The sequence below is a fragment of the Pomacea canaliculata genome, linkage group LG6 (assembly GCF_003073045.1).
Source record: "Pomacea canaliculata isolate SZHN2017 linkage group LG6, ASM307304v1, whole genome shotgun sequence".
Lineage (NCBI taxonomy): Eukaryota > Metazoa > Mollusca > Gastropoda > Architaenioglossa > Ampullariidae > Pomacea > Pomacea canaliculata.
In genome coordinates this window covers 6949732-6972611 of record NC_037595.1, presented here as the reverse complement: position 1 = coordinate 6972611, position 22880 = coordinate 6949732, and the positions used below count along the sequence as shown (strand labels likewise).

Below are 22880 nucleotides of genomic sequence, written 5' to 3'. Positions count from 1 at the left end.
ATGTTTAGGGTATGTCTACCTGCTTGTCTATGACTATGTTATTTGTCTTCTGTCTAATGTCTGGGTATCTATCTGTATGTCTATGTTGTCTATATATCTATCCTGCTTCCAACGGTATATACCTGTTTGTATCTCTGTTCTCTTTCTTATGTCTGGATGTTTGTATGTCTGCATCTTGTTGTATTTCTATCACGTGTTTTTCTGTTACCTCAGGTGTTTCTGACAGACAGCACCGTGTCTACACCTCAGTCGACTAACAAGGTCTACCTCCCGCCTAGTCTGCTGAGTTCCGTGAACAGCACTAGCCGCATAGCACTGTCACTCTTCAGCTCTCCAGTCCTGTTCCAGGTCAGTCACCAAGGCAACAAGGCTGTCCCCACCGACGGCGGTGCAGTGGGGCAACGGTTAGCGCCTGTCACCAATGCAGTTAAGGTCGGGTGTCCTGGGTTCAGTTCTCGTCTCGGGCACGCTGTTCTTTCTCTGCACGTGGCAACTGTTTACAGGGCTGATATAATTTTAGTTGCTGGCTCGGCGTAAAACACCAGTCCCCCGCTCTCTCCTGAGTTTATTAATAGTTGTTCATTTCTTCAGATAATTTATTCATCAGATCAAATGCCTGGTTCATAATTGTTCACATGTTTTATTCCTGTTGTTCAGACTTTTCATATTATTTCATTACCTTTTTCATTATTCTGATTGACTTTTGCTGGGAGGGTTAAACATTTATGCGGGTGTGTGTGTGTCTGTGTGTGCATGTGTGTTTGGGGGGTTTATTCGTGTGCGCATGCGTGCGTTGCTGTGGAAACCAGGCAGTGGAAAAGAGCGGGAAGCATGACAACATGTCGAGCTGGACATCCAACGCTCACATCAACAGTATTGTCATGGCCGCGAGCGTTGTCAACACCTCCATAACGGACTTGACTGAGCCGTTACACCTCACCTTCACTCACATCAACAATGTAAGTAGTTTCTCTAATCTCTCTAGCTGTTCGTCTCGTTTATCTTTTTGTCTGCCTGCCTGTCTGTCTGTCTGTTTTCTCTCGAGTCCTACTCGCCGTAGGCTTCGTAACTTCCTCATTGCGTCCATTTCTTTGTTCTTCGGTCTTCCTGTTTTTTTTGTTGATTTTTTTTCTTCTATCAATCTGCCAGACTGGTTTATCTGTCTTCTTGTCACTAAGAGATGTTCATCTGGTGTTGCAGTGGTCGGGTAACCGGAACTGCGTGTTCTGGCAAGCAGACGACAAGAGCGGGGAGTGGTCATCGAGGGGCTGCAAAGTCCTCACGGATCTCAGCTCCGACAACTACACCACCTGCGCCTGCGACCACATGACCAACTTCGCGCTGCTGATGGTGAGTCCCGCCACTGCAGTCAACACAAACTCAGGTCATTGTCCTCACAGTGGGTAGCCTCGTGACTCGAGACCATTGTCCCAACCCGATGGCAAACACACTGTCTGGTTCAATACCCATGTGGCGCAGCCTGCCTGTTCCTCCAGTTGAACCAGCTGTGCAGCGGGAGTCTGGTTAGTGGAGGGTTCTGGGAGGTAAGGCAGCGAAGAACAAGAGATGGGAAAAGCTGGTCTTGAAAAAAGTGAGGACTCGAACAGACAACCTTCAGGTCTCGGGATAACATGTGTAATATCTGTGTGCTCAACATTATGTTTGCTTGCATGTATGATGCCTTCAACGTGTGTCATTATTAAAATTATTATTATTATATATTTATTTAGTGATCTTCGTACCTAAGGTATCCACTAGAGACCTCAGCTGTGTCCGTCAGATTATTATTAGGGTTGTTGTTAATGTTGTTTACATCATTGTCATCTACGCATGCGCACTGAAAATGAAGGCGCGGGAGGAGAGGAATAACTCTTGGTGTGGTTGTCTGTGACTACAGGATGTTTACAGCACCGGAAGTCATCTGAGTGCAGCCGATAAGAAGGCCTTGTCTGTCATTTCCTACGCTGGCTGTGGGATTTCTCTGCTGGCACTCACTCTCACCTTGCTGACCTACCTTCTGTTCCGGTGAGAACAACTTCCGCCTAGTTACCTCCCTTGTATTGACTCTCGCGTCCCTTGATGTTTCCTTGGCTGTATAGTCATACCTGAGTTTTAAGAATATTTAGTAAAATTAGGTAATTTTTATTAATTATTGTTATAACTGGTCTTTTGTTTCATTTACAGTGGAATACCAATGTTTCATGTTTATAACATAAAATGTTAGTTTTGAAGGGAGGACAGCAAAAGTAGGTGAGTGATGGAAGGATTTCGGTTGGTGGGTCTTTTCTCCCAAAATTTTGAAAGATTAGTTGAGTGGGTGAGTGAGGAGTTAGGATTGGTCCGTGACGATGAGTGAGAGAGAAGACGATGAACGAGGGTGTTAGTCTGAGAAGCGGGTGTGTTTTGTGTTTATGCATTGATGTTACTATGACGTCATTTGGGCGCCTGTGATGATGTGATGATATTTGACCCTTAGTCCCTTGGCGTCACGAGGCGGCAGCAGTGAGTCGGGGTCAGAGGGCGACTACAGCGGGTAACGTTTAGGCATTGCAAGATGCATGCCATGGCAGTAACGCTGCTGGTGCCGGGTTACAGGAGCCTTTGATGTAATGCTGACGTAGTGTCCAGTCGTCTGTTGACCTTTGTGAAGAGTTGCCAAAGTTCACTAATCGCTTTCACTTTAATAGTCCTCCTCTAATCCTGCTACAAACTCACCCGTCGGTGGATATTTCAGTGTGTGGTTTATTTTACAGTTTTGTGGTAGTGTGGGTACAGCTTAGTCTGTTCTTGACTTTTTATTCATTCATTTCTTTCTTTCTTTCCAGCTTGTGTGTACGCTTTGAATGCATGTGTTATTTCTTTTCTTAACCTTCTAGTTGAGACATGTCTTGTCAAAGCCTTACAGTCAGTCTCACACCGTAGTCAGGGTTCACTACCACGACAGATAGACTTGCGAAATATTTCAGAAAATGTTGCAAGTGTTTGTATGTACATCATACTGTTGTCAACACCAGGTGTTACGTCACACAGCCCTACACAACACAGACACAGTCGCAGAGAGGTTCTCGCACCTGTCGTCCAGAGCTTCTGGTTTACAAGAATCACTTCTGTCTCAGAGAAATGTCTGTGTTGGGAACAGGTCTTAGCGATGTAGTGTCACTCTCCTGTCGTGTTGTTGTTGTTGTTGTTGTTGTTGTTGTTGTTGTTGTTGTTGTTGTTGTTGTTGTTGTTGTTGTTGTTCGACCACTGCATGTAAATGTTGTAACAAGAAAAGACGTTGGACTTACGGCTAACATGAGATTAACATCAGAACATAAAGCGTTGGTAAGATCTAGAGAGCAGTGACGTACGATGGGACTAGTGTCATACTGAGACAGGTGACGTATGACATGAGACAGGTGACGTATGACATGAGACAGGTGACGTACATGAAGCATGGGACTAACCTGGGGATGGTGACGTGTGGCTAGGAGGCGCGGCAACCTAAAAGCATGTGCTTCTGCTCTTCGTGTCTCTCTTGGAGCTGGACTGGCGGGCGGCAGTGTCTCCAATAAAGTTATTTTATCTGAAATAGGATTTCTTGTCTTTAAAAAAGTTTTCTTTTCTCTGATTACGAGAGTTATGGACGTTATGGTCTGGGTGTTCTTGGCTTTGAAATGTTCGTCACATAGGCTTGCCTCGCTGCTGTCTGTTGAACTCTGTGTCTGTCATCAGTGTGTTACAGGTAGACAAAATATAAAGAGGTAACTATTTACGATGAGTGGGTGATCATACAATAAGGTAAAGCACCATGTTTGTAGTTGTAATAACAACAAAAGTTAATCGTTAACTTGTATATTACTACGTAGCTAGCTATGTTTCTTTAGCAAATAGCGGCCAGAGCATCCCTGAGTCACTTGCAGGATGTTTCTGTATAGAAATGACTTGATCGTGATTGAAAAATATGTCAGATTGATGAAATGTGTTTGAAGATGAAACGCAGCTGTATGTTGTACAGCTGTATTAGAAAGCTGTGTGTCGATATGCAGCTGTATGTTGTACAGCTGTATTAGAAAGCTGTGCGCTAATATGCAGCTGAACGCTGGACGTGCATTTATGTGACACGCTTCGCTGCTGTGTGTTGATATGCAGCTCTGTGTTGACAGGCAGCTATGCCCTGGGTATGCAGCTGTGTGCTGGATTTGCAGCTGTGTATTTTCGTGTTCTGTCGTGGGCTCCATTATTATCATTCAAACTTCGTTTGCATTATGGCGTCAACCTACGGGCAGTGTCTCACTCACACTACTACATTGAGTGACGTAACTCTAACAGTTCATGACATGCAGCTGTGTGCTAGCAGTGCTTGTGTGCGTGTTGACATACAGCTGTCAGTTCCCGACATGCAGCTGTGTGCGTGTTGACAGACAGCTGTCAGCTACACCCGCACCTATACCCTGACACACAGGTGTGCTCCATTCTGTTGTTACGTACTCCTGTGACGTGGCCTCTGCTGGCGTGTGACGTTTTTCTTTTGTTTGTGTTTCGATGACAGTAAGCGAGTTATATTTTACTTACTCGGATTGAGTTGAGTGACATCTTCAGTAACAGCTACTCACACCTTCGTAGTCATTTTATTTCTTTTTCAGACATGTCAGAATACAGTAGTTACAGCTAGTCTCTAAATAGTTACAGTCTCTTCTTCAGTGGATAACAAAAGAACGATTCCTAAGGATGTGTGTGTGTGTGAGAGAGAGAGAGAAAGTTAGAAATAATCTGGAGTTTTTAAAAGTCCGGTGTGGTTATCATTTAAAACGAACCTTTGCTGACAACCCTCGAGATAAAACATTTAATAAGAATATCGCTGTCAGTTTTCTAATTTGTAATGTATACAGTCAGTTGATAATGATAATATTTGTGACGTAGAGACTGTTTGTAAATGCTCTCACACGTGACGAGACATCGCGCGATGTAAAAGCAACAGTTGGCCTGTACAGGAAGCTGAGGCGAGACAACCCATCCCGGATCCTGATCAACCTGTGTGCAGCCCTGCTGCTGTCCAACCTGGTGTTTGTGGCGGGTATGCAGGACTACACTTACAGCAACGAGGTGGCCTGTAAAGTGAGTGCTGGCTGTCCTGAAGATTATTTGTTCTTTTGTTTTTATATTTGTTCCATTGTTTCTTTAATTTTTGTGTTTGTTTCTTTTTTTCATTTGTTTGTTTAGTTCTTTCTTTCTTTCCTAATTGTTTCTTCAGTCGTTTCTTTGTTTTTTTTTTTTTTTGTTTGTTTGTTTTTTTTTTTTTTTACTTCTTTGTTCCCTTGCTAATTTCTTTTTCTTTTTTCTCCGTTTCTGTTTTTTTTCTACCTTCCTTGTTTGCTTTCCTCCTTTCATTCATTTCTTTTTCTCCTTCCTTTCCTTATTGTTTTCTTTCTTCTTTTATTACCTATTTTTTTTCCTTTTCTTCCTCTATTTATTTCCTTTCGTTATTTTTTCTTCATTTTTTATTTCTATTACGGGGTGAAAATTATTGTTGCTTCTTCCCTAATTTTTTTTTTTTTTTTTTTTTGTCTTTTACCTTTGTCTCTCTTCCCTTTTTGTTTAAGAGAAAGAGTATTCGGACACGAAGCGTAAGCGTAGAGTCGGTGTTTTTCCAATTGATTGTTTTTAATTTGTTAGAGTGTTTGTTACCAACTCTATCTTTGTAATGAGATTAATTATCTTGCAATGAAATCCTGGATGGTCCTGTGCAGGCGGTGGCAGCCATTCTGCACTTCGCGTTGCTGGCTGGGATTTGCTGGATGGCCGTGGAGGCCTTCTACATGTACCTGGCCCTCGTCCGCGTCTTCAAGACCTACTTCACCTGCTTTCTGCTCAAGTGCTGCCTCGTCGGATGGGGTGAGTACGCCCACACCTCGTGCTGCCGGGCACACGAAGCAGACGGATGTACATTGAAGTAGGAAAAAATGTTTATAGATAAGCAGCGAGGGAAAATTGACCTCTTTACACCTAACTATAGAACCCGGCAGCACGATTTTATAGCCCTTCCTTCTCTCTACTTGTTTCTTTAACGGGATAGGTGTGATCTGGATGTTTGCATGCGCATTTATTACATTATGGTTTCATAAGACGGAGAGAGAGAATGAGAGAAAGATGGAGGAGAATAGAAAAATTGTAATTCACAGGATCGGATCAAAGGAGAATAATGATATCATGAAGACTGTCAGCAGGTGATTTATCGTAAGATGATGATTGATGATTGGATTCAATCTCGTATCCCATCAGGCATCCCTCTGGTCATCGTGATGCTAACACTGATCGTGAACAAGTCCGACAACTACGCCCGACTAGACAGTGGCATGTAAGTGAAGTACCGCAGTGTGTTCGATCTCTCTGTCCGCTTTTTCTACTCTCTCCTCTTTGGAACTTCTTTGCTACAAATTCTCCAAGTCTCCGCCCTTTCCGTTTCGTTGTTCGTCTACGGTTGACACCCGAGCTGTCTGTGTGTGTGACAGTTGCTGGCTCCAGGGTATCGCCTTCCATGTGGCCTTCGTGGCCCCCGTGTGTGTCGTCATGGCCATCAACTTCACGGCCTTTGCCCTCGTCGTCTGGCAGCTGATGGGTGTGGCCCAACGAGCTCTGACCAAGTCCGACTCCTTCTCCACGATCCAGCGCTTGCGTGGTGCGGTGGGTGTGGTCATCCTGCTGGGCCTCACCTGGATCTTCGCCATCTTTGCCATCGACCTGGCCAGCGTTCCCTTCTACTACCTGTTCGCCATTTTCAATTCCCTGCAGGTAAGGCAGTCTGTTTATGGATGAGTACATTTGACATAATTTATTCTTGTGTACGTATGACATGCTTTGTTCAGAGTGATGACTAGTGGTGAGCGTTCACGGTGAATCACAGTCACCTTTGAGATGACACTTGACACGTATACACATGATATTCGATGAGGCTGGAGCTGATCAGCTTGAGGCTATGCTTTTCTGCTGAATGATTGCATTTGTAATACCTATATTATAAATATTATAGGTATTGTTTACCACTGAGATGATAAAAAAAACTTTTCGTATTTTCCAAGGGATTGTTCATTTTCGTCTTCTACTGCGTCCTCAAGCGCGACGCCAGACAGGCGTGGAAACGGAAGCTGCCTTGCTTACCGGAAGAGGAAGAGTCCGTTTCTAGCAGGGGTGCGTTGTTCTCAGTTTTCTTAAATACAGTAATTTCTTTTAGAGAAGTATTTTCACATTTTCCATCCAATGCGTTGTCTTTTGCTATGCCTTTGCTTTTCTTTTTGTTTCTTTAGCGTATGTACCGATTTTCTCTCTCTCTACTACTTGGTCTGAGGGATAGATGTAAAAAAAAAAGCAGAACTTATGCTTTATTCTGGTTACCCTCGTAAATAAAGATTTGTTATTTCTCTCTCACACACATAGTTGAATGAAATCCCTTTCCTAACAGCCACTATCGCACTATTTATCACACATCCACCCAACCAGTCAACTCGTCTTGATTACTGGCTGCCAACTGAGATGTGTAGTTTACCTTTAACATTTTGTTCTGCAGGTGAAAAAACGAAAGGTAACGTGCGATGTATATTTTTTATCATCAGCGTCTACTACTTTCATCTTTTCCTCTCTCTGGGCCTTTTTTTTAAGGCATTGGCTGTTATTGCATATTTAGGATCTGCACGTGCGTGTGTATGAATGAAATGATGGAAGACTGTAAATTTATTCTCTTACAGCTAGTATAAGCATTGTGTCAATGACTTGCTGATTTTTTCTCAAGCTATTCACTGCTGTTCCTCAAATGTTTATTTTATATTTGACCTTGTCCTTCAGTTGTGCAAAATAACTTTGCACTTACTGACCTTTTGCACCCCTGTGCTCCCCAAGGAGTAACAAGGACTAAACTAAACTACTGACCCTTGATAAGTTCTACTTCGGAATGAAATCTCTTCTTTATTGTCTGCTTTTGAATCTTCATCATCATCGTCCGGTGGCGCAACGGTTAGCACCTGTCAACAATACAGAGAAGGTTGGCTGTCCTGCGTTCAGTTCTCGTCTCCGGCATGCTGTTCTTTCTCTGCATGTGGCATCTGTTTACAGGGCTGGCTGCCTTGCCATGATATTGTCTTAGCTGCTGGCCCGGCGTAAAACACCTATTTCCTCCCTTCTCCTCTTCTTTTTCTCTCCATCTCCAATTGCTAGAGACGCGTAGAATATAAACCAAGTGGAGATCAACTTAAAGCCTTTTTTTTTAAATATCGACTTGAGAGGTTGTTAGCTGACTTATTGACGAAATTATACTAACGAGGGCACAAATCTGTAATTTATGACTATTAACGTGCTGGTGACACACGATGCCTGTATGCTACGTCTAACACTAGTCATAGTAACATGCTAACATTGTTAGCATTGTGTTATTGTTGGTACATTGTTGTGACAAAACACTTTGACTTCTGTGTCAATGTCCTGACGCTTTTCTGACGCGCTGAAAATACATTTTCTTACTTTATCATTTGGATGCTTATGATAACTATACTTTAATTCTTCTTCTTCTTTTTCTCTTTTTTTTTTTTTTTTTTTTTTTTTGTGATGAAAATTATGCAGTCTTGCATGAACATTTGTATCTCTTTTTCCACCCAGAAAGCCCAGAGGACTCTTTCCGCCTTTGATATTTGTGAACGTTGCTATGTGTGAAAAGGAAGTAACGCATGCTCATGCAGCCAGCGCGGAAGATCTGTGTGCATGAACCACAAAATCTGAACAATCTACCTTGTTTTGACTATTTTTGGCTCTTTGTTATTATTTTTTCATTTGTATTTGCTTAGATTCGTGCCATGTGACATTTGCTTTGTCAACAGACTTTAATATCATTCAGAAAGTTAACTTGTATCTGCTGTAGCCCAGAGGGAATGAAATAGCCTGGCATTGAGCTGCATCACTAGTCCTCGAGATAATTACAAACTCGTCTGTCGTCAGTTTTTTGAGGGAGGAAGGGGGTCTATCGCTCATTTTAACCATTTGTGTGTGTGGTTCGTGTGGGTGTCTCGGGGCGTATCTGCGTAGATTGCCTGTGTTTAGTGGCTTGACCTGAAAAGTTTTGTGACTAGGCCAATTTTCCATCCCATAAAAAAACAATGAATCAATTAGACATGCTTATAGCAATCAAACCATAACGGCAAACCGACAATGATCTCCCAGTCCGAGCAAAGTGGTTAGCCTCTTGGGTTCCACTGATGCAAGGGAGAGCAATCCCCTTTGCATCTCGTCCTAGTCATGTGTCTGTTGTCTCCCTTACCCAAACAGCCCCCTGGCTTTTGGAGTGTTAGACCAAAAATGGTGTATCATCGTTACTTTGTCTACGAACGGTGTAGGTGCTTAAAAACAAGACTCTTTTGCTGTGTAAGTATGTAGCTCAATTTATTTTGGATCCGTGGCTTTGTCACCTTCCTTTAATGATGTTTATAACACGAACGTCGATAAAATGTCGCCGTTTATTGTGTTCATTGTATGTTGACGTCAACACCTTCCTGTTGGACGCGCCTTCTGGTGATGGAAATGAATATGTGTTTCAGCTGGCTACACTGCAGTTAAGTTACTTACCCGCGAGCTTGCTGATAATGTTGTGCTTGGCGCTGATGTTGCAGCAGCACAGACGGGGACAAGCAGTAGGAGCTATAGCAGGGATGCCGTCGCCACCACCTACGTCAACTCTACGTCCTCCGCCAAAGACAGCGACAGAGGTCCTTTGATCGTTTTGTACTGGCACTCTTCTTCTGTACATACTAGCATTGCATACAAATATTACATGTTATCTTAGTTGTAATGTAGGAAAGAGCAAAGCGTGGACAAGTGAGGTATGGGCCCAACTGCACTTGTCTCAATCTTAAAACTGTTTTTAGAAGCAATTTTAGAGACGTTTTATATACTAGTCGATCAACTTACTGGATTTATTTATTTTCAAATATATTTTAACACATAATATACTCGTGTACATTACCGTGGTGGTTGTTTTTTTCTACCATGCAACTGATCTCAGAAGTGTAAGAAGGACCAGAAGGTCAAAAAGTGACAGCTGCCATAGCCTCGTGGCCGTAAGGAGAGTGAACTGTGGGTGGCTCACCGGGTATAAAATTTGGCGCATGGTGAGGTCCAACACTTTCCTTTCGTCGCCGTTTGCTTTCTCGGGGTCAACCATGGTGTGCCAGATGGCGACAGTGACGAGTTTTCAGCCAAATACCCAACTGAGCCTTGAACCAGCGAGCTTCTGCCCCCTGCGCCTGACGGCGCGACTCGGGAAAAAAATTCAGAATAGTTAGGAGGAAGGACAAACAAACACAGAAAGACTGGCTGCTAAACGATTTTACTACTAAACATAGTTTTATGGGAAGTTGGTGTTTCTTATAGGATTATGTGCGAGACATTTCTGAGGATTGTCGATTAGACATTTAATAGTATCTGATGATTGATTAGACAGATTATGAAAGGGATTTTATAGTAACATAGATGAGACTTTTCAAAGTAGTGTGGGCAAGACACTTTCATTAGATTATGGTCATTGTGTAGGTTTAAGGATGACATATTTCATATGAGTATTATGAAACACTGTGTACTAATGTAGTGGGTAAGATATTTCAGAGGATCATGGATACTTCATAGTTGTATAGGTACATCGTTATCACATGTTAGGCATCATCTAAAATGCCACTCTTGCTTGTGAAGCTCTGGTTTGTTTTGCAGACGCGAAGATTACATCACGGGCAAAAAATGAGAGCACAAGCTCTTTGCTTGAGGAGAATTCGGACGAGGCATCACATGAAAAGGACAGAAATGTCTCCCGAAGAAAACTGGAGGAAGCCTCTAATGCAGCGTCGGTGCCGCCAACGAAAGGAGCGCACTCTCTATCTGGTACAGAGGAAAAACGTGAACTCACTGCTGTGTCACCGATCCACAGAAGCCCTGGCGGAAGCAACAGCACTCACATATGTGGGAACACGCTGACGGACAAGGAAAAGGATACTAGTGACAGGACTGCAACGTGTACTGGAAGTATCGTCTCTCACCCGGACCAGACGCCCGAAAGGGAATGTTCAAGATTGTGAATCACACTCACAAAAAAAAAATAGTTTACACGACGTGCAATCCTGTTCGCAGCGTATCTAGCCAAACGTGAAAACAAGTTTCTGTATTGCAGCATTGACAGTCTCACAATACAGATGCCAGTGTCGTACTTAAGTATGATCCACACATCTGTTGGACGCAAGCGAAAAGTTGGGGTTTCTTCTTTTCTTTTTGAAGAAAAAAAGTCATGATGTTCAATTCTGCACGACCATTCAAGAAACACTGTAAAGACTGCAGCCTTTGAAAACGATGTGCTCTTACTCGTTTGAATATTACACTGTGCGTTGAACAAACTTCTTTCAAAACGATTTGTTACCCTCTGTGCTAAGGTTTTCAAATACACAACCGGATCGACAACGTGTAAATGGGAAGCACGCACAGTACTGCGTTTTTTTAATGCGAAGGAAGATGAGAGCAATGGGAGACATCTTTGACAGGGGCGACTACTCGGCCACACAGACCAAACAGTTGTCTGCCCCTGTCAGACATTACACTTCTCTGTAGATCTCGATTGATCAGAGACCATGAGTTAAACTTGAATGCAGTGGCAATGTTTAATATACCTTTGACATTATTACATTTATATTATTTTACTCTCATGTTCGCAATCCAAATTTTAGATCAAAGTCTCATGTGTGTCCTTACAGTATTCAATTGTTTCTCACTGGGCGAGATTTTTAAGCCTCTACCTTGAAAGAAATAAAGTTCTGAACATTGGCAGCGGCAAAGCAGAGATCTGCAATAACAGGGCACAGCTCCAAGAGGTCAGCAGCTTCGAGTTCTTGGGACCCGCCCTCTCCAAGGGTGGCAGCTCCACGCCAGGTGTCATCAGGATAGCAACAGCGGCGATGGCTAGACTGGATGTGATCTTGAATAGCCATAAGATAAGGTTCATTACCAAGTACAAGCTGTACAAATCCCTGGTAGTGCCGATCCTGCTCTACGGATGTGACACGTGGACCCTGCTCGCCGAGACGGAAAGGAGAATCCAGAGGAGGCTGCACCGCATCTCATTCGAAGAACATAGAACCAGCCACTTTGTACGAAACAAGGTGGCCACACTCGTAGGACACCGGGATCCTCTACTAGCAACAATCAAGCAACGTAAGCTGCTCTTCGGCTATGTGACCCGGCACGACACCTTGTCGAGGGTATAGTCGACACCGCGGTGGCCATATAGAGGAATAAATAGCTTACGTACGTCAAAGACTGGACTGGTCGTCCTGTACAGGACCTGCTGACTATCGCCCAAGTGGCAGGCCCTGTCAGCTGCCTCGTCTATCAATGTGCTCCCACCCCCTCACCTAGCGACAGGTGCCGGTCAAGGGACGACTGATCTTTATTTTTTTGTTAAATAAAAACTATAGGGACCGACTATTTAGATCGTTACTGCAAGGCATAATATGACATCTTTCACTGTATTCTGATCTTTACATCACGGATACTCTTTAACTAATGTCTTTGAATCATATGCTCCCATTGTCATAATGGTGCAACATTGTACTCTGATGCATGGTAGAGTTGTTGCAACAACTAAAACCACTGCTGTTTTTCCTCCTGCTACTATGCAGTCTGGCAGGGAAAAGAAAATTGTGTGAACTGTCACCAAGTCTGTGTAGAGCATTTGGATTGTGCCTCTAGCACTATGGCACCTACATACAGATGCGGACTAGCTGCTGACTCAGGCATAAACATCGGCAATAGCAACAAAGCAAGCTGCTGTTTTTTAACCAGCTGATGCCAGACCAAATATTGCTTTGGGAGGCCTATGGATACTTTGAGGCTAGTGATGTATGTGGTGCGAGGAAGTTATGATTTAACATAGCTAATAACTAGTTGCAACTCACAACCCTAATGCTGATTCCATTCATTTTAATTGTATGCTATGGCATCTATATGCTTACCAGAGCACAATTGTAGTCTGCTGATTCTACCAGTGATAACTATTTCCACTTCCTAATGTGCCAACAAAACTACCACCACAATCATCATAACTGCTACCTTGATGATAGTGGATTCTGCTGTCTTAGTTCTTTCATCTACAACAATTGGCAGATGTATTTTCATTTTAAATATACTTTGAAAGTGAGTAAATGTAACATTATGGTGATAGGTGTGTATGTGTATGCATAATGCTATCTTTTATTTGTGCATGAGTGTTTTTATATCAGTAGTTTGATTAGGAGCTTAACAGTGAACAACTGCTTGTCCTTCAATCATAAATTCATGACACATCTTAAAAATACCCACTCGCTCTCACGCACCCACACACATGTATATAGACTGATAAACAGTGATATCTGTCATGTGTGGGATGCATAAACAGGATCTGTGGATGGCTCAGATTTTTATGTTTAGCAAGGACTGAAAATGAAACAACAGGTGAACCACTAAGAGCAACATGAAACAAATACAATTTTTTCTACCTTTTTCTTATGTTCATTCATTAAAGTTCTTTTTAAGGTAGATGTGTCGGCTATAATAGTCCTGGAATGAGGACGCACGAAGTGTCGTGTAACGAAACAACTTGGTAAGGTAACAACAGTTCATGCACATGTTTGGGTCACTGCATTACTCTGTCACATTTAATCAGGTACAGTTAACATGTTCAGAGACAGTACCTGATTTAATGAATAATATTAATGTGACATAGTGCATAAATATAGTGCAGAGTCATGTTTATGGTTGAGTTCTCTCTCTCAAACACACACACATGCACACACAGAGAAAATGGGGATAACAAAAAGGTGCCATTGTTGGACACGACTTCAGTTTAAAAACAACACACACACTATCACCAACAACAATGAAATAGCTCGTCGATGGAACATATCAGTATCATCAGTCTTTATGGCCAGTCCAAACAATTATGCAGTTTCAAAAATATCTGTATACAGTATGGTCATAAACTTTTAGACAGCAGCACACCTTGCCTTGATTTGCCCAAAATTTCTAAACCTTCAAAAACCAGAAAAGAGGCATATAGCTGATACCTTAAATCACAAAAATGAAAGCTGCATAATATTCTGAAGCAAGCATTGCAACTACAGTTGTTTCTACAACCATATATGTCATCGTGTCTCTTTCACTTTGGGTTGTTCAATGCTATACAAAATTTTTACAACAAAAGACTGATACAATACAAAATTATTAATATTATATGCTTTAAGAAGTGTAATATTAATATAATAATAGTAATATAAGGTCCCTCATTTTGTTTATATGATAAAAAGGAGTTTCAGCAGACTCTCACAGTATTAAGGACAGCAATCCCAAACAAGAAAAATGGCTCCTGCCAGTTGTACCAATTCTCTTTGCTTGTACCTTCAGAAACAAATCTGCTGCCAAGAGAGTCATCCTTATGTACACTTTTATAGGTAGCAGATCTGCAGCAATTCAATTCTGGACTAAAGGGGTGAAAAAGTGTGAGTTTCAGTTTAGGTTAGAGTTTCAGTATACACTTACACAGAGCAAGCCTGTAGAAATTCACTTCTCAGCTTTCCAAGCAAGAGATGAGTTGCTCTATGTACACTTGAAAAGAGAAAGCCTGCAGGAATTCATTTCTCAGCTTCACCAAGCAAATGCTGTTCTAGCTTTTTTTAGTGCTGACTCTATTCTCTTGACAGCCTCCATTGCTTGATGCTGAGAGTGTGTCATTACTGCACGGTTTTTCTCTATGAGACTGGATAATTTCTTGGCATCAAGCACATTGGCGCTTGTGTCTTTCTTGAAGCTGTTGTCAGTGGCATTGTGTTTGGGTGCTGGAGGTGGAACTCTGTAGTCTTCACAAAGCTTAGCCACTCTCTTATCCAGTATTTCCAGGGAAGTCTTAATGGTGGGCATTTCAGCCAAAGCAGTTGTGCAAACAGCTGAAAACTACAAAACAAGTAAAGATGACAAAATCAGCAAGCTTTGTGATGCCCTTCCCACCCCAGTCACTGTCTATGCATTTAAAACAAACTCATTATAAATAATAACATAATTAACAAATCATAAAAGCATGGACATTTCTTCCTAAAATCATCCTCATCTACCTACTGTTATGGTGCTTATAGTCGAAGACTATTCTCCACTCTCTTCGACTTTTTCCCTGTTTAACACATTTTCTATCTTTTATTAGTTAGCAGTCATTTATTTTATAGAAGCCTTTTTCAGATCTGCGAAAAAAGAACAAACCTTAAAAGACCATCTTTAGCTAATGACACTGAACTAAAGCACAAAAAGTACCACTGTTTCAGAACATGTATGCATGAATGCACAGATTCAGCATACCATACCATACAGCCTAATGTAACCATTCATGTACATCATTTGTAATAAATCTTTTTTACAAAGTTCTGTAACATATCAATCAGGTCAAAGTGTACAACTTCATTGTAATGAAAGGGTTACTAAAACTCAGAGGGTCATAATATTCCTTTTTTAAGACTACAAACTTTAAGTGCACTTGCTTGACAAAGAGTTCTCTAAAAAAACTGCACTATCTTCCTGGATGAGTTAACCACAAGAAATGTAAAAAAACATGATATCACAGTCAGCTCATTATGTTCTTTGTATTTAGGACAGAGCACTTGGAGTCCATCCTCTGCTTAGAAAGAACTATCCTTGTGTTCTTCAAAATAGATGGTGTCAATTAATCTTCAGAATTAATAAGGTATAATGAGCAGAGAAAATTTATTTAGAGAAATGGCATAATACATACCTCTTTATTGAATGACTTCAAGGCATATCGCAATTTCCTCTCAATTTCCATGTCTTTTAAAACACCTTTTGCCTCCAGTATGCAGAAATTGTCTTTCAGGACAAGCTGTAGTGAGAACATTTATTTACATACAGCCAGTAGTTAAAACAAAAGCATTCAAATATTAATCTTATATCTTGGATTTTTGGAGAAGCAAAAAACTACTAACAGAAGACTCTTTGGAGTACTCAAGATATAAATCATTATAAAAAAATGAAGATAAAAAGATAAAGGTGTGCCAACATTTCCAGGGGGGGAAAACCCTGAAAACTGAATGAATATAAAATCATTGTTGCATTAGTCAAGCATTTTTTTTTAATCAAAAGGGGGAAAAGATTCATCTTTGCATCTGCTTTTTTTCACCAAAATTTTCCAGGAGGAAGCTTTGACAAGAATTCATATTCAGCTATCCCATGGATCAAACAGTATCTCACTTTCAGTTTGATATCTTGAGAAGCCAGGGCTTCCCTCAGTCCCACGAGGCAGTCTTCCAAACTGCAGTCATTCTCTGTCACAACGCCACACATCACACAGAGTTCCTTAAACTGCTTCTGGGCTTCTCTCATGCACGCAATCAGAGATGCTACACGAGTGACCATTATTTGCCCTTGAGTAAACATCTCATCAAACTGTAAGACAGATATTGTATTTTCTACATGGAGACAACAATGGTCCAACAGAAAAATGAAATAATTAGAAATTATAAGATCATATTATATATAAAATATAATGGTATAACATTATGCAAAAATAGTAGCTTTATTAAAGTTAAGAAACATACAGTCCTGTTTCACATTTATGGCATGCACTTTGTCAAATGCACATTAAAGAAGTTATTTTAGAGGTGAACACAAATTTCCTAATCCCTGAAAAGCTATCACTAAAAAACTGCTCTGACTTTGTCACCAAACATACAGAACTGCCCGTTTAGTAAGACATAAGAACTCATTTAAGCATAATGTACCATGCTAGTGCACACACTCTCTAGGGATCGTTGCATATATAATGTATTCAGGTTCATGCACATACACATACAAATGTATACAGATTCACCTGGGAAATTCCCACAAGTGTGAAAGTGTTTCCTTGTGTGTCCTTAGACTTTTTTGACTCTTCCTTAGATGAAACAGGCTGCCATCGTCTTTGTAGGTTGCGCTTTTCAAGGATATAACGTACAAATGTCTGCAGTGCCTGATGGACTGAACCATTACCCAGTTTTGCTGACACAACAGTGCTGTGGATCCAACATAACAAAAGTGTTGCCAAATTATGAATACATCTTTAAATTCAAATTTCTACATAACTATTTTCACCTTTAATTTGATTCTCCTGTCTGATGAAGATGATTGTCATTTTGAAGATTTTTAAAGGGTTGTATACATATCAGCAATTAACAGAGAACATGATCATACAGAATTTTCATACCTTCCTGTAAAGTAGCCAGTAGCTGCCACTTCTTCCAGCAGTTTGATGCAGTCTGGCTTTACAGGAGCTAACTTTTGCTTTTTCTTCTTTACTTTTTCTGGGCTGTTTTCAATTCTGTCTTCTAAAATTGACATGGAAAAATAAAAACGCTCTCTTTTTGCATTTTAATGATCTGGTTTGAAAGTTAATAAAAGAATTAACACAATTTTCTATGTATGATCTGCAGAAAAAGCCACTCTGCAAACTCTAAACATGAAAAATACAAATGGATGACCACATTCTAATCATTGACATACAGACTTACTTTATGGAGCAGTAGGGAGGCAATAATTTAAAATGGCTGTATTTTTCATGCCACCATGTCCATATAAAGCACATTATTTTTGCTCACCTTCATAGAAATGTTCCACCTGCAATAAACAGATTTTTTAAATTACAGTTTCCATAAAGCTTCATATTCTACAAAGTACAGTGAAACTCGCCACTGTTCATGCTGTACAGATGACTAATTGGTTGATGGTTGCATTATATAACAATGGAGACAATGTTACTAAATTTACACTAAATTTGAAGATTGTTGACTGAATCTTTCAAGAATCTTTTAGAACCCTAAGATATTACTGGCAACACTTCCTCCCATCAACCCTTAATTGTAATAGGACAGTAGACGGACAATCAGCCTGTTTTATTCTTCACCATTTTGCTTCTTGTAAAAGGATTTGCATTTGATGAATGAAGATAAATATTTTTTTTAAATTTCTGATATCTTTTTACCCCTACAGAGATGAAAAAATTAGGAACAATATATCTTTAAGCAATTGTCTATGAAACATACTAGATCCAACTTGTTGCCAACCAGAAAAACAGGCACTTGAGCACAGGAATTCTCCCCGTCTCCTTGTCCTGTAAAGGAGGATCTGTTCAGTGCCATCTGTTTCAGAACAGGTGCCATACGTATGCTTGTCTCATCTGTCAAGTCCACCACAACTGGACAAAAAAGTTGCAACATAAATGGCAGTCATCTTCTAAAAGATCCTGGATGATAATTATACAACTACAGATGCAGCCTAAAGCAATGCAAGGATTAAGACCTAGAGTAAGCACCATGTTCAATGGTGAAAGATGACAGCCAGAACTGGATCATTACAGACTTTTCATTCCAGAGACTCATACTAACAACAAAATATACACACACACATTTTCACTTATCTCCCTTTGCCTGTCAGGCATAAGTGAAAGCACCTAGCTAAAAGAGAATGCATATGCCAAAACTGTTCACAGAAAATGGTGAACAAGGTGGTGGTGCATATGACTGCTGAATCTAGATGTCCCACTCATTTTAAAGGTATGTCTCTGCTATTGATAAAACATTGGACTTCTTCCTTCAGCATTACTCCTAACAACAGTCCACAGACAGCAAATCCTTTTTCAACCCTTTTCCCTCTTTTCCATTCATTGCTGCTTCCCTACTGGTTGTCCTCTGTTGAATCACAACACTGTTACCTGATTCCTCCTTGTGTTTTTTTTATTTGTCTTTTATTAGTCATCAGCATACTATTGTTCATCCTTCTGTATGCTGTCCATAACTCATTCTTGTCTCTAACGCTAAGAGCTTTTTTTTTTATACCTGGAGAAAATCCTTATGCATTTTAAATAATCTCCATGAAGGAAAAGAGGAAGCCAATGACATGGTGGAACTGCTCACCAATCAAAGCGTCCATATCACTGCAATAGATGGATTGTAGGTCGATATCCTCCAGGCCAGGAGTATCCCATATAGTCATGGAGACAAGGGCATGACTTGGCTGATTCACTTTTAATACCATGTTATCTGAAGCAGTAAAGATAGTAAAGATTTTTAAAAATATTTCTTTCTATTTTTGTTTTCATCCAATTTCCATGGTTCATTTCATTCAGAACTATGATACTAACAAGAAAATAACAAACAAAAAAAATGATTATGGAACTCCAATATTGTTGAAAATGATCACAAAGATAATGGCAAAAATGATGATATAGCATCTTTTAGTATTGAAATTTATCTTTTCACAAAACATTGTTTTTTTATACACAGAGGGAGTGATATATATATATACAAATATCTGTTTCAGGACACAAAAAAGAACAAATAACTCCTTACAAAGATGTTTACCAAGTCTACTCAGTGGATAAGCAAAAAATGTTAAATTGTAAAATGTTAATGTGAAAATTTATCATGTCAGAAGATTAAATTTCTTTACCAATATTGACTTTTTGAGTCGGGATATAAATTGGAGAAAACTGGTTATGAAGGAAACGAAGAAAAATACTTGTTTTTCCGGCTTCACGATCACCTGTAGAAATAGACATATTTACTTCAAACTGACTAAAAACTAAATATAAACAGTGTAGGCAATCACTTCTGATTTTCCTCTTTTTCCTAGAAAAAAGCTATGAAGTGGTGGAGAATTCATCTCTGCACTGAAACAGGAACCATTCTGAACCAAAATAAAGCTGGGAATACATCCTGTTAGATTTGTATCAATTATCTTTCTAAATCTGCAACATGTCAAACTAAAAGTTAAAAAAGCACACATTTTCAAATGAAATGATTGATTTTGCCACTATTTTTCACTTCCAAGGCAATAAAACATTCAAAACATAAACATTTTGTTTCACTTTTTAGACAATCCTAATTTTTTAAATCCTAAATACTTACCATCAGAGAATTATATATGAGTATAAAAAAGGATAAAATTATAATTACTTTCAGAGCATGAAGATATAGATATTACATGGATGAGAAGGAAAAGTATATTTACCAATGATGACAATTTTGAATCCTGGTATTGAAGGTGTTTTTTTGGACACAACTGCAAGGAAAAATAGGAAAACTCTTTACAGATCCACAGTTTTTAAAGAAATAAAAGTGTCAATAAAGGAAGAAAATTATCAGTTGTTGACTTATAAACACAATGTAAGTAGTGTACAGAACAGTGAGAGGGTGGGCAGTCAAGATTTACTGTCAAATATAAACTAAAATGATGTAGAATGGATGGATTCTTAAGCAAGAAAGATTCCTTTTTGCTAAGCATAGCAGAAATAAAACTATTATTGCACTAACTGAAATCAAGCCAAGAAATCTTCAGATTTTATTAGTGCTCAGTATTTAAAAGTGAGAAATAGTTGTACAAGGTTAATTATAGACAAAAATTGGTGATGAGGTGCAAATAATAAAATCTTGTGATGAGGAGGACTTGGAGGTAAATCTTTACTGTGAGTTGTCTTTTGATACACATATTCAAGAAGTGGTAAGTAAGGAAAATCAAATCGTTTGCATTATTAGGAGGACTTTTAATTCGTTATATATAGAAAATGATATTAAAATTGTACAAAGCTTATGTGCACCCACATTTAAAATATGCCAATGTGATTTGAAGTCCACTCTTAAAGAACAATTTATATTAGTAGAATGAGTACATAGATATCCAACTAAGTTAATTTAATTATTTAATTGAAGATACGTGTTATTTCAATAGACCTAGGTACTTAAAACTCTCTGATGAATAAGAGGAGACCTCATTCAGATGTTGAAGATTTTTGTGATGATCTCGATATGAATGTATTTTTTACACCTTTACAAACTAACATTACTAGAAACTCAGATTCAAAAGTATTAATCATATGCTGTTTCGCTATTAAATGCTACTTTTCATAAAGTGTTGCTACAAATTGAAACATTGACATTTCAAGAACTCTCCGTATAAAAAAATCCAAAATGAAGACAACTTTTGGGGGAAGCTGTAATCTGATTGAAATTTAGACCTAGACAATAATCAAGAGAGCTTAAAGGGGGAATTTATACAGACCGCTAGGCCTAGGCAAATGAAAGCCACTACTACTAAGTCGAAGCTTTATTTATAGGAAGACGTATATTATACATATAATTTCGTGGTTAATCAGCGGTGAATTAGTATTAGAGAAGAATGTATATTTCTACTTACGATCTTGGTGCTCGGAGCTGCAACCTGTCCCCATGACAGCTCTAAAGTGGCTAATTTGCGCGAAGCAAACCACGGAGGTATATCAACAGTACATGCCGTCTGCCATATTGTTTACAGCTGTTGAGAAGGGAAAACGTCATAGATTCTTGTTGTTACGTCACAAATACTTGTGCTCCTTTTGATAGAAGTTGAAAACTTTTAAGTTATTTATTGTAAAAATCATAGTTTGACTCCATTGTGTGCTTAGCATAAATTTTTTTAAACTGCAACACAGTTTGAAGTTTTAACTTGTGACCTTAGACCTTGAGCTAGTTTAACCTAGGCAAGGTATGAAATAAAAAAAATTGGTTTCGCAAATATTGGAAACAGTTTATAACTTTGGCTAATAATTTCTTAAAATTTATTATAAATTGTTATTACACATTTGGAAAGAATGGGGCTGACGATTTTTCTCCAGTCCCCTGCCCTCCACGTCTTAAAACTAAAACCGTCAGTGGTAAGGGCCCTTAGTTTATAACGCATTTATCTCCCCTAGTCCACATTTGCCGTGTAGGCGTGCGTCCCCTCCATACAGGCTAATGTTTTTTGGAAAACGCTGCTATGGTTCGCCCATTGATTCTGATGTTTTCTGGCTAGAAATCTAGCGAACAAATCTAGTTGTCATGTATTCGTGGATGTGTTTGTGTGCTCTTTTTTCAATGTTTGCGAGTTTATTTTCAGGTGATAAATGAGTTCTTTATTGTTTGCTCCTTTTTTTTTTTTTAAACCGTCGCTGAACATCGGGGAAAGCCGCGTGTTTTATTATGCAGTGCAAATAGTTTTCATTTGTCCTGAAAGGAGGGTTTGTTGTTGTTGTTTTTTTTTAATCCCATCCTTCCCTAACACCCTGTTCTAGAATGATGTCACTTATGTCGCAGAGAGAGGTCGGCGCTGCTGGTTTGTTATTGACAGCACTGAGAAGCTGTTTACAGCTAATGACAGTCCCCCCACCACAACAGGACGAAACAGTTGTAGCCGACGTGGGCTTGGCTTGCATGAGTCGAACTTCGTCATGACACAGAAGTGCAGGTCGCACGGTGCAGATGACAAAGGACACAAGGGGTAGGTGGGTTTTAACCGGTTTTTAAAAATAGCTTTTATTTTATCTTTATATGTATATTATGGCCCTGACATCTATTGATGTAAATAGCGTGTCATCATTGCGATGATGATGATGATGACGACGGCGTCACTTCACACACATACACAGCAGAATTTCGAGACACAGGCCTATCCATTTCCTGCTGCTGGCTCTGATATGGATTCGAAGTTCTACCGTCCCACCTCGAGTTCACTCTCTCCCTCACTTTTCCAGAGCAGACCCCCCGACCCTCCCAGTTCTACGTCCTTCTCTTCCGCTCCTAAATCATAACGCCCTCCAAACCCTACCTACCTATTTTCAGCTGTCTAATGATGCTATTTAGCCCCAAGAGGAAGAGACAAGGGGTGAAAGAGTGCACAAAAGAAGGTTATTATCACATTAAAATTGCTTTTTGAAGCCTCGAGAGATTACAAGAACTGGCAGAGCTTTTTTAAGGAAAAAAATTCTTTTCTTTTTTTCTCCTCCAAGGAGTGCCTTAGTGCAGGAC

General features: G+C 39.9%; 2 protein-coding genes across 6 annotated transcripts in view; one reads left to right on the top strand and one right to left on the bottom strand.

The window, feature by feature from the left end:
- The window catches only part of LOC112566345 (adhesion G-protein coupled receptor G6-like), a 29447-nt gene extending 15665 nt beyond the window's left edge, over positions 1-13782 (top strand). The window contains exons 17-29 of one of the 5 annotated variants that reach the window (XM_025242490.1): positions 214-348; positions 810-959; positions 1201-1350; positions 1898-2025; positions 2477-2533; positions 4974-5097; positions 5730-5874; positions 6262-6337; positions 6492-6771; positions 7059-7167; positions 7544-7558; positions 9630-9725; positions 10723-13782. In XM_025242490.1, coding sequence (XP_025098275.1) covers positions 214-348; positions 810-959; positions 1201-1350; positions 1898-2025; positions 2477-2533; positions 4974-5097; positions 5730-5874; positions 6262-6337; positions 6492-6771; positions 7059-7167; positions 7544-7558; positions 9630-9725; positions 10723-11084 — 1827 coding nt within the window. In that variant the 3' untranslated portion in view covers positions 11085-13782. Of the gene's footprint in view, positions 1-213; positions 349-809; positions 960-1200; positions 1351-1897; positions 2026-2476; positions 2534-4973; positions 5098-5729; positions 5875-6261; positions 6338-6491; positions 6772-7058; positions 7168-7543; positions 7559-9557; positions 9726-10722 lie in introns of all 5 variants that reach the window. The other 4 variants (XM_025242488.1, XM_025242489.1, XM_025242492.1 and 1 more) reach the window with 4 other exon arrangements.
- A 151-nt stretch (positions 13783-13933) lies between these two features.
- On the bottom strand, positions 13934-21374 carry LOC112566346. The gene is made up of 11 exons (XM_025242493.1): positions 21253-21374; positions 20071-20121; positions 19510-19602; positions 18975-19100; positions 18105-18256; positions 17661-17679; positions 17270-17390; positions 16898-17078; positions 16279-16473; positions 15806-15910; positions 13934-14979 (listed from the first exon to the last, which is right to left on the bottom strand). The coding sequence occupies exons 1-11, from the start codon at positions 21284-21286 to the stop codon at positions 14674-14676; spliced, it is 1383 nt and encodes a 460-aa protein (XP_025098278.1). The 5' UTR covers positions 21287-21374; the 3' UTR covers positions 13934-14673.
- Between the last annotated feature and the right edge of the window lie 1506 nt (positions 21375-22880).

Excerpts from the sequence above, each read along its gene's own strand:
- LOC112566346 (XM_025242493.1), bottom strand. The coding sequence starts at position 21,286 with ATGGGGACAGGTTGCAGCTCCGAGCACCAAGATC. Across the intron at positions 20,122-21,252 it reads CAGCTCCGAGCACCAAGATC|TTGTGTCCAAAAAAACACCT; the intron begins GTAAGTAGAAAT and ends TTTTCCTTGCAG. Across the intron at positions 19,101-19,509 it reads GACTCAAAAAGTCAATATTG|ATAACATGGTATTAAAAGTG; the intron begins GTAAAGAAATTT and ends TTACTGCTTCAG.